Consider the following 15,525-nt stretch of genomic DNA (forward strand, 5'->3'; position numbering starts at 1 on the left):
TTGGTTTTCTGAGATGTTGGGTTTAAATGTGATGTTAGATGTTGAGTAAAGAAAATGTTCGATGTATTTAGGATAAAACGCATCCATTTAATTGGAATGGAAGAGATGCTGAAGTGGAAGAAAGAAGAAAAGAGAAATTAAAGAAAATACAGGTGAAAACAATTAGTTTACCAAGAAACTGTATAGTATAGACAATTTTCCTTTTAAGTTTTTTGTTTTAGTGTTGTTTAAAATGGAAATAGGATTTTATCCACACTAACCTTTGGTGATTTAAAAAGAAAAGTTCAGAAGCAAATAGTCAAAGTGTTAAAGTAAAACAAACATCTAAACGTATATTTGAGATGTTGTTTGAAACAACAATTGTCATGAAAGCAAAACAACCCAAAAGCTCAAAATTGATTAGTGCACGCAAAGCAATTCGCCCGTGGGGGCTTTTCTTAATCTCCAAAAGGTTGGATCCTTGCACATAAACGCACACGTGTCAATGCCTGTGATGTAATCTGATGGGCCACCAAAACACGACTGTGACAAGCCCCCCCTGCCCCCCCTGTGCTCTCTAGCTGCTCTCTGGACAGAAAGGCCCTGGGAGAATGTGTGTGTCAAAAGGTTACGCAATCTGCCCACCACACAGACAGCACAGACCTCTAGTGTGCTGTGGGGAGTGAGTGCGCGTGCGCGCGTTTGTGTGTGGGGTGTCTGAATGGGAATCGGATAAAGGGAGGCGGGGGGGGGGGGGGTCTTCAAAGAGGGACAACTCAGAGGAAAAATTTCAGTCAGTCAGATCTCCGTCCACCCATGAATGTTATATAGTGAAACCTAAAACGGCAGCAGGCCCGTCTTTGGTGGGCCACTCTCTTCTTGTCCAGCAGTATGAAAGGTGAGTACCTTTGGTTTTTCATCATGTCCTTACATTTCTTTTCCCCCCATTTAGAGATGAAAGTATTGCTGTTTACGAGACATATCCATGCACATCTGTCTTATTTAGTCTCTTTGAGAAATAAACCAGTCATGGTTTCATCCAGCTTACGAAAGGCCTGCAGCATCAGAACATTACCGACACGCTCGAGCAAAGACTGTTACCTGGAATCAAAACACGGCTTTTGCCACCTACTTGTATCAGCTGTTTTTTAAATGCAGGGCAGACGATTTCTTGCTGATTTTAAGCTGATCATCATGCAGTATTTAAAAAGCACATCAAATTGGACCTGCGGTCTTCAGTAGCGGCTACTTTCTCCCACTGGTGGGCTGCTCCATATGCTTGTGGGGAAAGCCGTGATCACCACAATGGAGTTACGCAATTGTACCTGGTTTGGAAGGTATTCATCATGTTTCATCTTTCCAAATCTTCCTTCAGCTGCTCCAGGTAGCGACTCAGTTGGTGTGGCCCACGTAGGGGCTTGCAAAGGTGGGTGTCGTGAGGTCGCTTGTGGTGGGCCAGTTGAGCCGGTTGAGCGATACATCAATTTGAGATGTTACAGTTAAAACATTCCCAAAGGTGAGGAGGCCCATAGCCAAACTGGCTGCCGTAGTCCCAACAAATATCTTATCTGTTGCTTTTGTTATGTGATCTTACGCACTACTCGGATTTGCATTCAATCATCCATCTGCACAGCTTTACATGTTTAGAAGAGTGACCATTGTTTCAGTTCCTCAGGCTTTGTGCCTACGTATATTGAAGTTGTAAATAAAGTCAAGTACTGATGTATCTGTGTACTCTTTGGTATTTTTCCACTTTCACCTTAAATCAGTGCGGATTATTAGAAAACATCATCCTACTTTGCAGTTTCCTGCAGATCTGCATGTTTGGTCCTATTTTCGGCTCACGGTTTTGGTTGTATTGATATTACTTTCAACACGCTCACCCACATCCTTTGCAGCCTCAGCAAAAAGTTAAGTATTAAACCTTCTTATTTTGTCACAGGAACTGGCGTTGGGTCAGGTAAAAACAACCAGATGTCTTATCAGGGTTTCTTTTGGCATCTTAATTCCTGGTGCCACAAGATTTAAGACACTTCTCATTGATAACAATTGGCAGTTAGGAGGCAGTGGGGGTTGAGATGATAGTTGCATTAGGGGAAATGTGGGATGCGTTGCGCTTGACCCACACTGGATATTTTGGATTTTGGGGGTTTCATTATTACCTTTTTTTCCTTCTACATTTCTTGTTTTAATTCCAAGACTTTATGGAATTTACATTAAAATAAAAGCTAAAGCCAAGTCAAAAGCGTCACATCTTCAATGCCATGCTGATGTCTCAAGGCTGCTGGCAGGAAAACACATCTGATTTCGTACAAAACTTCTGACTCACCTGGTGGACAATATGCTCACATTTTTCACAAGAAAGATGAGTGTTTGGAATATAGAAATGACAGTTTTATTTAAGCTTCTTTTTCCTGCATACATTTATGTTATATTTTTTAAACTGTGCATTGTGTGTCGGACAAATCCAAAATCGGTGACAAAACACAGGACTCATTTTCCAGATGTGAGCCTCACATTCATCTTTTCATTCAATAGCTCAGTCAGTCCACAGCTTTTCAGAAAGCGGTGAAGTTGGCGCCGTTTCCTGGGATAAAGCCCTGCTGTGGCTTGATGAGATACTTAGTGTGCCTCTTCTCTCATGTTCCATCAGCACGTACGTACGAAACCTGTTTCAGCCTGACTGCTATAAATAATGCTCATATTTACTCAACTTTTAAAAGGGCGAGTTCAAAGTGAGATATTTGTCTTGTGTGTTTCGCTTCCCAGCATCTACAAAGAAACTGTGAAAAAGTGAGGTAAACTGTGATTTGGCCTGTGAGGATTCTCATTTGCCAGTGCAGAGCGGGGGGGTCGAGGGGGCTACTCGTCTTTTGTTGCTCCAAGCCTTCATTCCCACCAAGTACCTTCGGAAAACAAGGAGCTCTATTTTTACCTCAGGCCACAATTTGGCACCAGAACTGGAGATTTTGGCTCCTAATACGGGGGTCCAGCCTGCACACAGCACACACAGAGTCACAATTGTGTTCCACCTCTGCCCTATTCTGCCATTGGGAGCACATTCCTAAAAGCGGCTTCACACACCAAAGGCTTTTGGCTAAATGTGATTTCCAGACCCTGGGTTGTTTTTACGAACTCCCGTGAGACGGGGGTTACGGGACACGTCACACGTGTTTGTTTGTGTGCATGCGTGAAGGATAAATGAAGGGAAGGAGGTTTGATGACATGTATTCTTGCAAGTGAATTAGTTTGAGCATGTCTCCTGCAGACGGATGAGCAGTCCTCCTGAATTTGGACTGCAACGAGGATCGTGATGTGCTTGAGAGAGAGGGAGGGCAGCAACAGAGGGGCCGATGGGAGGCCTGTTAATGCAACCTGACAGGAGTGAGCACAGTCAGTGAGTTGTCTGTTTCCTCCACAGAGAGTAATTCTTTCAGCAGCACTGGCCCCGAAACTGGAACTGGCCAATGGCTTGACTAACGTCGTGTTGTCACGTAACATCAAGCCCATACCGGCCTCAAACACAGAGAGAGCAGTGACACATGTTGGGTCTCAGGTTTGCATGAAAAGTCATATTCACACACAGGGGGAATCCTTCTCCAACCAAGTACTCTCAATCTCCAGAAGATCCCCTTTAGGCTTGGATCAGTTCATGTGTGGTCTGTCGGATTAGCTGGACATAATGGATGCAATTAAAACCTTACTGAGAATTACTTTAAATCACTTATATATAGTATAGAATATTAAAGTCTGAAGACATCAACCCTTGACATCGATGGGTTTCCATAATGCATTTTACAATTTTGGTTTAACTCGATTTTTTGTACTTTTGACAAATACCATGGAGAAAATTCAGTACAATAATTTGACTGTCACTTTAATAATTCAGTGATGAATATTTTTCAAGATAAATGTATTTGTGACCAAATGCTGGACAGGAAGTGTAAAAAAAAAAAAAAAAAAAGGATTTTATTTTCATAAGTATAGTGGACGTTGGGTGGCTGCTGAGCTGATGTGAAGTAGGTGATCTTGAGAAGCTGCCTGCTTATGTGCCGAGCAGAGAGCCGGGACAACAGGAGAGGAAAGACCGGGCTACGTACCAAATTGTATAAGTCACAGTTTGGGGTTTGTTTCCCGTCTTATTCGATACTTTCCTGCCTAGCGTGTCCCTGGGTTTACTTCACTTCTTCCCCTCTGATTGGCTGCCGTGTCCTTGATGGTTTCTGACCTGTGTCCAATCACGTGCACTTCTCCAGTGAATTTAAACCATGCGTGTCGCTGGATTGCCGTCGGTTGCCTTGTACTCCCAGTTTGTAGATTTGTTGCTAAAACCTGCTAGTCTGCCAGAAAAGCATGGTGGCCATAAAAGGACTGGATTCAGTAGGACATCCTGGCGTTTTAGTCATATTGGGGTCATCGTGGCGCAGGGGGTAGAGCAGGTGTGCTGGGAACCGCAAGGTTGGTGGTTGGAGTCCCGGGTGCCCCATGTCTCAAGTCGAAGTGTCCCAGAGCAAGACACCCAACCCGTCCCCGGGCAAAATGTAAAAAAAGCCATGGGTTTAAGGTGGAATTTCATATATTATGACCAAATGGACACTTAAAAATACTTTGGAATAATATCCAGACGCGACAACGCCACTCTCTCCCACTTTGAGGGGAGAGACCCGGAATTCAATTATCTTACTGGCCAAAAAACCCCCATACAAGGTAGATCATAGACAGACAGAGGCTTCTGCGTGTACACTGCAATATCACTTTTATTTAAACAATAACTTTATAAAAACACATCCAAATAATTTATACCAGTAGTGATTGACCGGGAGCAACAATGACACTTCCAACAATAAAAACACTGCACACGGTTAAGAAAGGCTAAAATAACCAACACACACCATTACAATTAATGATCCTGGTTAAGACACAACACAATATAAGTGGGAAGCAGCGGTCATCAAAAAGGCACAATATCAGTTTGTTATTGCTATAAAATAGAGAGCAAGATGGAGGCACTAGAGCATGATCTAAACTAAAACTATGGTCTGATAAAAAGAGCAGCGGCTGCCCTGCTGACCACTCAGTGTCACCACTTCAGCCTGCAATGTACAAAACAGCCACTAATCACCGAGTACCCATCATCCTCCTCATTACAAAATAATGTGCTTGCAAGCCCCACTTCCTACCTCCTAGGCCCAATGCACCTGTGCACCAGCAGGTAGGACTAGGGGCTCACCAGGTCTGGTTCAGGTCTGACCTTTTATCATAGGAAAGAACATTATATTAATTTCCCCATGGCGTTCAATTGCACAACCTACCTCCTTAGTATAGTTTGCTCACCCACACGTTACTGGCGAGCAACAAACACAGCAACCCAGACTGCAGCACATGCCGGACAACGAGAACAAACGTGAGTTACTCAACTCACGCGGGATCTCCTTTATATGGAGAGGCTCTCCTTGAGTTTAAGCATCCCGCTCTATGCTGAGGCTCCCAGGTCCTAAGGTCCCACCGCTCACATATAAAACCCAAGGAAAAACTTGCATCCACATGACATCTTCATCAGTTATTTTTCATTGCTTTTCAGATGAAGAAGAGAATTGTTGACGTCAATATAGAAAATATACTATGCTTGTGTCTTTAATTGTTTGTCAAAGAAAAACGTTCACTCGATTAATCAGATCGGCGTCTCAGGATCATGGAAATGATGTAATTGTGCTATTTCTTCATTGTGATGGTTTTTTTTTACCTCTTTGATAAAACAGGGGATATGGAGAGCATGTCCAAAAGGGAGCCCTCCAACGGGCTCAGCAGGCCCCTAGACATTGTGCCCAGTACAGAGGAGAAGATGACGGAGAGGGGTCAGTGGGGCAACAAGATTGAGTTCATCCTGTCAGTGGCTGGAGAAATTATTGGCCTGGGAAATGTCTGGCGTTTCCCTTACCTTTGTTATAAAAATGGAGGAGGTGAGTGCTGCAATGTCTTATCTCTGGCCCGTTCAACACAAAATATGTTGCATTTAGTCATCAGGGACATTCCACCATGGAAACAAAAGGAATTTGTTAATTAAATCTTTGCAGTTGCATAGTATTGTATGTGGGATTTCTTTTTTGTAGTAGTTCAGCAGGTGATAATACACCGGTAAATATGTAAGCTATTCCATTGATCGATGTGGGGTCGTGGTTCAACAGAAAAGAGTCCGGGCCATTTTGGTTGCCAGTAAGCTCTCCGAGCTCAGTGAAAAAGAATAAAAACTGCTAAACAATACAATCTTTTGTCTTTAATAGGTCATTGGTAGTAAAATCGTTTGATTCTCTTGGCAACTATGGACAATTTCAGATTTATTCTAGCACACTATTATCCGCACCACTTTGTGTCGTGACCAGAGAATGCTTTATATTGCAACAGCAAGCCTCTACTACCCTACATTGCTTGGGTGCACGTTTAGAGGTTAACAGTTCATTTTTAATCTGTGTGCTTGTACAGGTGCCTTTTTCATCCCTTACCTCATCTTCCTGTTTGCTTGTGGGATCCCCGTCTTCTTCCTGGAGACATCTCTGGGTCAGTTCACCAGTGAGGGAGGCATTACCTGCTGGAGGAAGATCTGCCCCTTGTTTGAAGGTAATCTATTTTCTTAAAGAATTAAAAGTTAGTCAATGCTATAAAAAAAACAGGAGTGGTGCAAACTCTTCAGCCAAGCGCTTAGGTGTCCTTTTACCAATGTCACAGTATACATTTTATTCTGAAATGATGAAAAACATCAGTTCAGAATGTGGGATGCAAACAAAGACATGAGGACAAACCAGTGACCTATTCTAACTGGGTGCGTCGCGTCCATGTTGGATGACAGGGTCATTTTTGTGCGAGCCTCTCTTTGGTTCCGTGGGCTTAGGGTGAGTCTGTGTCAGACAACATGTGTGAATGCCATACACATCTGGTATGGTGATGAATGCGGCCGTTACAGCTGGCAAGCAACCAATGTGGGCTACTTTACTTCAAACACGGCTAATCAGCCCTAATCTTAACCCACAAAGCATGCAGTCTGTTAAGAGAAAAGTCAGGCCTGCAATTATGTGTCGGAACAGGAGTTCTCCCAAAAAAATAGTGTCTGGTACAAGTAAAAAGTAATTCAGCGTACTCTGATGCGCTGCTTTGAGAAGGCCGCAGTGATAACCTAAAGGTGGGTTTTTATCAAACCGATTCCAAGGTTAAATTGTGCCTCTGTGACGGGTGCTTTTTGTCACTAATTATAAGTCAAAGTCAGATTTATTTGAATTTGTGGTGGTCTCAGACTGCTTTCGTAGAAGACATTGCACCTACGGCAAGACCTGGTAGGCTCATTTTTACAAAGTCCCCTTTTCCCCCCAAAACATGTTAGAAACCTGCTGTTCATAATACGTCTTGTGTTTTAGGAGTGGGTTATGCCACCCAGGTGATCGCTGCCCTGCTTAACATCTACTACATTGTTGTGTTGGCCTGGGCCATCTTCTATCTGGCCAACTCCTTCACCTGGGACCTGCCCTGGGCCTCCTGCAATAACACGTGGAACACAGGTGAGCCACAGGACCGTATGCCGGACAAGAAAAATGTGTCCTTGTGCTAGACAGGGCCAGGTCGCCACGCGTAGATCTGAAAAAGGTATTTGGATGGACACAGGCGTAACTCCCACATACTATAAACAAATTATAATCAGATGTGCATAGTCCACAGAAGAGGACTCTTTGGCACATTCTTAGTTTCCTGTTTTTTCCTAACGCATCATTATGAAGTCTGAAATGAAATGTCCAGAAAACTATTAAATAAAATTCAATAACGTTTAATTCCGCAGGATGAATTGTAATAACTTTGACAATTACGTGACTTCTCCTTTATCGCTGTATCAGGTTACATTTTGTCCTTACCAAATTTTTGGTGAAATACCGTTAGAACTTTTATACTAATATAACATACAAATTAACGCTAGCATAACTAGGCGTTGTTTAAAATAACACACGTTAGCATGCTAACACCCTTCATTTTGATGCTAAACAAAGTTTTGTTCATTCGAAAACATTGTTTTCATTCATTTACGTTACATTTCTTACGGGGTTCCATTGTGAAATGGTTCCTGCAGCGTTTCACTCGTCCATCTCAGTGGAAGCATTGTTTCACTCGCCTGTGTGTAACTTGGATACCTCAGAGAGCTTGGATTTTCTTCACAGGATTTCAATGTCTTTCTGTCTTTTCTTTCATTCAAGATTCTTGTATGGCATTTCAGAGGAGGAACAGCTCCATCAATCACCATGAGAACACCACCTCTCCCGTCATTGAGTTCTGGGAGTAAGTGGCTTTTTGTTTGGCCGTGTCCTTGAATGGCCTCATAGGTGCTAACAACCTTCACCAAAAATTCAAGTTAAACCTTGTTTTACAAGCCAATATCTGATTGTTAGACAGGTTCTAACTTTTATTTCTAGTCCTGTAACCTACATTTTTGCAACAAGCCCTTTTAAGTGTCTCATCGACTTCAAGCTTCTTAATTCCAATTAAGAATTTCAGATCATGTTGATATTTTCAGTGTTTGCCTCATTTGTGTGCGTGCCGCAGGCGAAGAGTGCTGAGAATTTCCTCAGGTATTCATCACATCGGCTCTCTGAATTGGGACCTGGTTATCTGCCTGGCCGTGGCGTGGGTCATTTGCTACTTCTGCATCTGGAAGGGAGTCAAGTCTACAGGCAAGGTGAAACCCGTCCCCAACTCAAGAGTATTTCCTGCACCATTCCTCATTCAAAACCCTTTTTTTTCAATATGCGCTTGGTCGGGCCTTTCCTAACATTTGCAGGAAGTGTTGCTTTGTTTACATAGCAGAAAGAAGACCAATTGCATGAACTGGGCAGCTGCGGTGCAACAAGAGTTAATGCACATAGATTAATGCAACTAACTCAGCCTCAAACCGCAACTAAAAAATCTACAAGGGCAACTTTTAGCCTAAACCCTACTGGAGAAGGAAGCATCATTAGTCTCGTAAATACCAGTGTGATTGAGAATGCCACTCCTCCGTGCAGGTAGTTTACTTCACAGCCACCTTCCCTTACGCTATGCTGGTGGTCCTGCTGATCCGAGGGGTCACCCTGCCAGGAGCCTCCACTGGAATCCACTTCTACCTCTACCCGGACCTGCAACGGCTGGCTGACCCACAGGTACGCTGAAAACGCGAGTCAACTCAGCACAACGGTGGCAGCAGGATGATAACTGACACGGAGAGGCTGAGCAGCGACGTGCAAGTTGCTGGTCATTTCAGGTCCGTGTGGAGGATGCTGCTTCAAATAGAACAATCGTGATTGGTTATGCATCTGTTTTTGGCCTTTAGAGAATTGAATGCGTTTTATTTACATCACGACCGTACAGATATGCTAGCGGCTTGTTTAAAGGCCCAGTTCCTGAACAAGACCTCGTAGTCTCCATGGAATGAGCATTTGGATACTTTCAGTTTGTATAGCAGCTACGTAGAAAATATATTTTTCTCGAGGGGACGGTTTCAATAATAACGGTTCTAGCAAAATGTCACAGAATACCTGCCTCTGCATGATGTCTGGTCCAGAGCTTGTGTTGGTGGTTTGATCAGAACGTCAGCGCTGGCTGACAGCAACCCAAAACATGCCCCGATGCCCTGGAAACACTTTACCAGAATTGCAAGCATGAAGACAAACCTCATTTGAATTCTCAAGTGCGAGTGAGTGTGCAAAGAGAGGGAGGAAAAGTGCTGCACTTTATGCCTCGGACAGCCAGGGGGCATAGAAAGACTTTGCTGAGTGGGTGAGGTCAGGATGGAGGAGTTCCATCGGGGAGATTTAAGAGATGCAACGGGTGTTGGATTGTTTTTAGGATGTCGATCAGATGGTGTAAACGGAGATGCAACTTTCCTTATGATGGGTACATGGGAGGGTGTAAGGAGGGCAGTCTCTGACATTTGATGTATTATTTTTGCTGCTTAATACTCCCCGTCAATACCCAGACTTGTAGGATGCATCTTCCTAAGTAATGAACCATCAGTGCAATCGGCTGACACGGTCATTTCCCGTGTACTGGTAATCCAGTATATTCACTCTAGAATAATATAGGAAATCTGCAATGCGGTCACTGTTTTTTTATGTATGTTGTCATGACAGTATTATAGTATGTAGTGATATTCTGCATGGGACCCTTGCTGTTGCATAGAAATCCCAATAATGGTATAGTTGGTCCTGTTTTGACAAAGGTGTGGATGGATGCTGGGACTCAGATCTTCTTCTCCTATGCCATCTGCCTGGGTTGCCTCACCGCCCTGGGAAGCTATAACAAATACAACAACAACTGCTACAGGTGAGGACGGGCCTGATCATGGGTTAGCATCCACTGAACAACACTGATTTTACTTCAATTACAGTAAAATGCAACTTCTTGTTCAACCTCACTCCACCATTATTGTTGGCTTTTATATCTTTATATGCTTGACCGGAATCAAACCTTTCGTAAAACAAACACGGCTCCTAATCTCTACACTCTCTGTGCTATTTCCAGGGATTGCCTCTCCCTTTGTTTCCTGAACAGTGGTACCAGTTTTATTGCAGGATTTGCCATCTTCTCCATCCTGGGATTTATGTCCTACGAGCAGAACGTGCCCATCTCAGAAGTGGCAGAATCTGGTTGGTTTTTCTACATATTGTTGATTCCTTTCCATTCATTCAAGTTTAAATGTGTTGACACTGTTTTTTGGTAATTGACACTGCATTATCAAAAAAGACTCATTCAAATATTACAAGTTATATTTGTTATGTATATGAGTAGACCTCCTACTTTTGTTAAATTGTGTATTTTACTGAAGACATCTTCATATTACATGATCCTCTAAATGTCATTGCTATTTGTTATGTTTGTCATTTACCATAATGAAGAAATGTATCTATGCATCTATGCATTTCATTTTAAAGCTTTAAAATAAAATTATATAAATTACAAAGTTTGAGTTGTATAAATAGTTATATTTGTGCTGATTTAGATTTAGTTTTTGAAAGACGAGATGTTTGCAAAGCCCCAGCTGGAATTAATGGTTTCCTTCCTCAACGGCCTCTCAACGCCCTTTAGGGTTTTAATGATATTTTACAGCATGCACTTGAGCATTGGTGACCAACAAGGGTGACTTTTATGGGAAAAGGACATTTCAATTCTGTTCCACTCAGGTCCAGGTTTGGCCTTTATTGCCTATCCTCGTGCTGTGTCCATGATGCCTTTCTCTCCTCTTTGGGCCTGCTGCTTCTTCATCATGATTGTCTTTCTGGGACTGGACAGTCAAGTGAGAGCAACATATGCACCCAAATACGAATAATAACAGAGAAATGGCAGTATCACACATGTTTTTGTGAAGTTTGAAGTTTTGTAATTCCTGTTTTTTTTGATTATCTGCAGCAAACATGCTGTCACATGCATACACTTGCCTGTACAAATATCGCTCATTTCTTTCTTTGCTCAGTTTGTGTGTGTGGAGAGCCTGGTGACCGCCATGGTGGACATGTATCCCTCCACCTTCCGGCGCAAAAACCGCAGGGAGCTGTTCATCCTGGGAGTGGCTGTGGTGTCCTTCCTTCTGGGGCTCATCATGCTGACAGAGGTTGGTCTCAGTGACCTCACTTGTGCAAAATAAACCTGAAAATCACCCATAGCAATATGATGAGAATTATATTGTGGCCTGTTGAAGGCTTCATATTGAAGACGTTCCAGTCCTTTGTATTTTATCGGTACCAAACTGAAAGAAATGTTAATTTCCCTTCTAATGTGACACCTTGGAGGGTTTCTTTTGCTAGTTGCAGGGTCCTAAGCCCATGTCTGTCTCCACAGGGCGGCATGTACGTCTTCCAGCTCTTTGACTACTACGCAGCCAGTGGGATGTGCCTGCTCTTCGTGGCTGTTTTTGAGACTGTTTGCATCGCTTGGGTTTATGGTGAGTTGTGTTAGGCAGGCTATCTGGGAACGCATAGAGGCCGTATTTAGGAGACAAAGGCTTCATTCTCACAAGGCACTATTCATTCCAGGGCACACTGCCCTCTACATTCACTGAGCATTAACACTTTCCAGCCATGGGGTGTTTAGAGTGTAATTTCACTCAGTAGTTTTATTTAAATAATAAAGTCAATGATGAGGACTTTTTTTTTTCTCAAACAGTTTTTTTTCTGTTGCGTCTTAGCTCTTTGTTGTTCTATTTTTTTTTATTTGTATTTTCTTTGTGTGTTCAAGTAGTAAAAAAAAGAAAAATTCCCTTTTATACATGTTCGAAAAAATAAAATGTAACTCTAACGACCTAATATATTAAAGCAAATCTCATCCCGAAATACCTGCACAATTTAGTTTAAATATATTTTACATTACATTACATGTCATTTAGCGGACGCTTTTATCCAAAGCGACGTACAATAAGTGCATTCAACCATAGGGTACAAACTCAGGAGAACAAGAAATTTATAATATAAAATATAAATATAAAAAATATTTAATTTATTTTCACCAAATGAAAATAACTCTTACTGCATGCTCACACAGAACACACATTTACATATGAATCATATTCATAATAATAGTAATACGTGAAATATTTCTGAATCAATACCCTCAAATAAGATTCTCATAGGCACTACATTGAAATATAAAATTTCAAGTTTCAAATTATAGTCCATCCATTGTGTTATTTGGAAAAAATGCAACACAAGTGGTTAAGTGGAGATGCAGACTTCAAAATGATGAATATGGCATAGGCCACTCAACTGCTTAATTTATTATTTTCATCGACGGATGATTGTTCAATGTGGAAATGTTTACACCAAACTTTCCCTCATCCTCTTCCTGATTACAGGTGCCGACCGTTTCTATGACAACATAGAAGACATGATTGGCTATCGCCCCAGCTCAGTCATGAAATACTGCTGGCTGTACTTCACCCCAGCAACATGCATGGCGAGTCTCACTCACTTCACTCAATCCGCATGCCTTCACACTGCTCTCCTCAAACAGCAGCAGCAGCAGCATCTGCTGGCCAACCGGGAAAATACAATCTTTGTGGAATTCCGGTTAAGAGTTCTTTTTCAGCTTTCCATCTCAAGTATTTGCTAGCTTTTAAATGATCAGGTATGTTGTACGAGCAACATTATTTATTAAGAATCTTGAAATTTCTATCTTTTAGGGAACGTTTGCTTTTGCGTTGATCAAGTACTCTCCTCTGAAGTACAACAATGAATACGTATACCCATGGTGGGGGAATGGCATAGGCTGGATCCTGGCCCTGTCCTCTATGCTGTGCATTCCTGTCTGGATAGCATTCAAACTGTACTACACCCCAGGAACACTGAACCAGGTAGGTTTCACCGGAAACGTAGAGACGTGTTAAAGCTGCTTGTGTTGGCCCTGGATGGATATGGGTGTGAAAGAGGTCGCTCTAAGTAACAAACGCAAGTAAAGCGTTAAAGCTTCTTTCAGCTCTGGGATTTTGTTTCGCAGCTTTACTATTTGATTTAGTCTCATTGGCCTTCCGACGACGACTGGCCCGCAGACGTGGCAACTAGCTGAACACGGTGGAGTATTTGGAAGCTAAAGACATGATGTGTCCCTCAGGAGTTAGAAAATAGTTGGACAGGAACTCAAAGAGCTTGCTAACACGTTGTATTGTGTCAAGGGCACAATGCACTACTTCAAAGGTTGGGAAAAATGTATTTAGTATGCTGAGAAGTTTCTGTTTACGGTTTGAAAAAAAAAATCATGCAGCAGTTTCTATAGAAATGACACGGTGCATTATTGTGTCCTAGGGGGTAAGGGGTAAGGCGTAGACTAAATAACCCTGCTCTGTGTGGCATTACTGATCTTGAAAACCTTTTTGGTCATTTCCCAGATTACAGATGTATCATTGACTCACTTCAGCTCGAGGTTTTGCCTCCATTGAATACACTCTTTGTTCGCAGCGCCTCGTTCTCTTGACCACTCCGTCCACCGACTTGCCGAAAACCAAGCAGGAGCAGGAGAGGCTGCTGGCCGTCTTTGCAGCCGACGGCGACAGCCTCCAGCAGAAGTCGCCGCCCACCAAGGAAGGCTACTTCCCCGTGGACGAAAAGGAGTCTCACTGCTAGAGACTGGAGGGTTGGAGTCAGAGCGTCGGGGGCCAAAGGTCACACCTCAGCTTTCACACTCGTCCGGCCCCATCCCGACTCTTCTCCTCAATACCTCATCAGACAAGGTGCCGAAATAGGCTCTGTGCGCGTTATCAAGAGCCACCCGGCCTGCAGCCGCTGACCTGCTGCTTCCTGGGGGGGGTCTTCTTCAGTGCACTGCCTTCAGTGTGACAGCGTCAGGTTACTTAGAGAGCCACATCAGTTTGTTACAGAGTCACTCATACACTTGAACAATGCGTAGCCATCGTTACAACACCGTGGCTAAGGATTTTACTTTTGATCGTTTCTGCCTCCTAAGAGATGTCCGTGCTTTTGACACGGACATCTGTAATGTTCACTTAGTTTGACCCGACATTGCAGTTACTTCACTGATTCTAACAGCCGTCTGCTGCGTACGGAGCACAAGGGGGTCTAAATGCACTTCCGTGTACAGAATACAGGCGTAATTCAATTGATCAGAGTTATCATCTCAGGATGTACAAATTTCTAATAAACCATACTATTAATTAACCAATGCTTCACAATGAAATGGTTTTAAATGTACACTTAGCAGCACTGATCACAACTCAATGAGGCTTTGCTGATTTTTCATGTTAATGTCATAATGCTCATTTATTCACGGTTTCTTTTGCCGAACATGTCAGAGCTGGATGACCATGTCGTGCTTTTTTCCTTTTCTTTCTTCTGACTATTGCCATGATTTAAACTTAGTTTGTTGTGCTTTATCTCTAATGCTTTGAATGTGTATAGAATTTAAGTGCCTAAAGGAGAAAGTAGTGGCATGTAGATAGTAAGAGCAGGGCAGGCAGGTTGATTGCTCTTCCTGATGCTGGAATCTGTACATGGTCCTTTTATTGTGGAAAAGAAATACTTTTACAACTTTAACTTTTTAATGCTGAAATTATTTTTTATGCCTGAACAAAAACAATGCATTCATTTAAAATGTTTATGGGTGTTTGTATAAGTTTATGATTCTAGAAAAATAAAGTCATTTAAATTGGTAAAATACAACTTTTGAAATATTTGTGCAGTAGCAGTTTAATGATCATGTCTGTTTCTTCACCTCAATTTCCTTAGAAAATAGTATTCAAAATATATGGTAGGTGTTATTGTAAAGAATGTTACATATATATATATATATATATATATATATATATATATATATATATATATATATATATATACCCACACACAATCTCCTTTAAGGTCCATCACACTAGATAAATTGTGGCATGTCTTTTAATTTCCGTTTTTTTATATGGTGTACTGATGTGGATAATTCACTTCCCTCCCTCACACCTTCAAATCAATGACTCTGGTCATTGTTATGGAAGCAGAGAACAGCCATGTTAGCATCTAATTTCTTTTTTTATGCCATTATCTGGTG

At 42.2% G+C, this 15,525-nt stretch overlaps 1 protein-coding gene across 1 annotated transcript; it reads left to right on the forward strand.

Annotated features, from left to right (window-relative positions):
* Positions 1 to 636: 636 nt before the first annotated feature.
* On the forward strand, positions 637 to 15,149 carry slc6a13 (solute carrier family 6 member 13). Its single transcript, XM_040163585.2, has 15 exons — positions 637 to 877; positions 5,739 to 5,939; positions 6,460 to 6,594; positions 7,386 to 7,526; positions 8,211 to 8,292; positions 8,557 to 8,689; positions 9,015 to 9,149; positions 10,208 to 10,311; positions 10,510 to 10,634; positions 11,169 to 11,281; positions 11,459 to 11,596; positions 11,824 to 11,926; positions 12,833 to 12,933; positions 13,160 to 13,330; positions 13,932 to 15,149. Exons 1-15 carry the CDS (start codon positions 871 to 873, stop codon positions 14,094 to 14,096), a joined length of 1,854 nt encoding a protein of 617 aa, XP_040019519.1. The 5' UTR covers positions 637 to 870; the 3' UTR covers positions 14,097 to 15,149.
* Positions 15,150 to 15,525: the final 376 nt, after the last annotated feature.

Source organism: Gasterosteus aculeatus, chromosome X (assembly GCF_964276395.1).
Source record: "Gasterosteus aculeatus chromosome X, fGasAcu3.hap1.1, whole genome shotgun sequence".
In the NCBI taxonomy this organism is placed as follows: domain Eukaryota; kingdom Metazoa; phylum Chordata; class Actinopteri; order Perciformes; family Gasterosteidae; genus Gasterosteus; species Gasterosteus aculeatus.

Excerpts from the sequence above, each read along its gene's own strand:
- slc6a13 (XM_040163585.2), top strand. Across the intron at positions 10,312-10,509 it reads TACAACAACAACTGCTACAG|GGATTGCCTCTCCCTTTGTT; the intron begins GTGAGGACGGGC and ends TGCTATTTCCAG. Across the intron at positions 13,331-13,931 it reads CCCCAGGAACACTGAACCAG|CGCCTCGTTCTCTTGACCAC; the intron begins GTAGGTTTCACC and ends CTTTGTTCGCAG.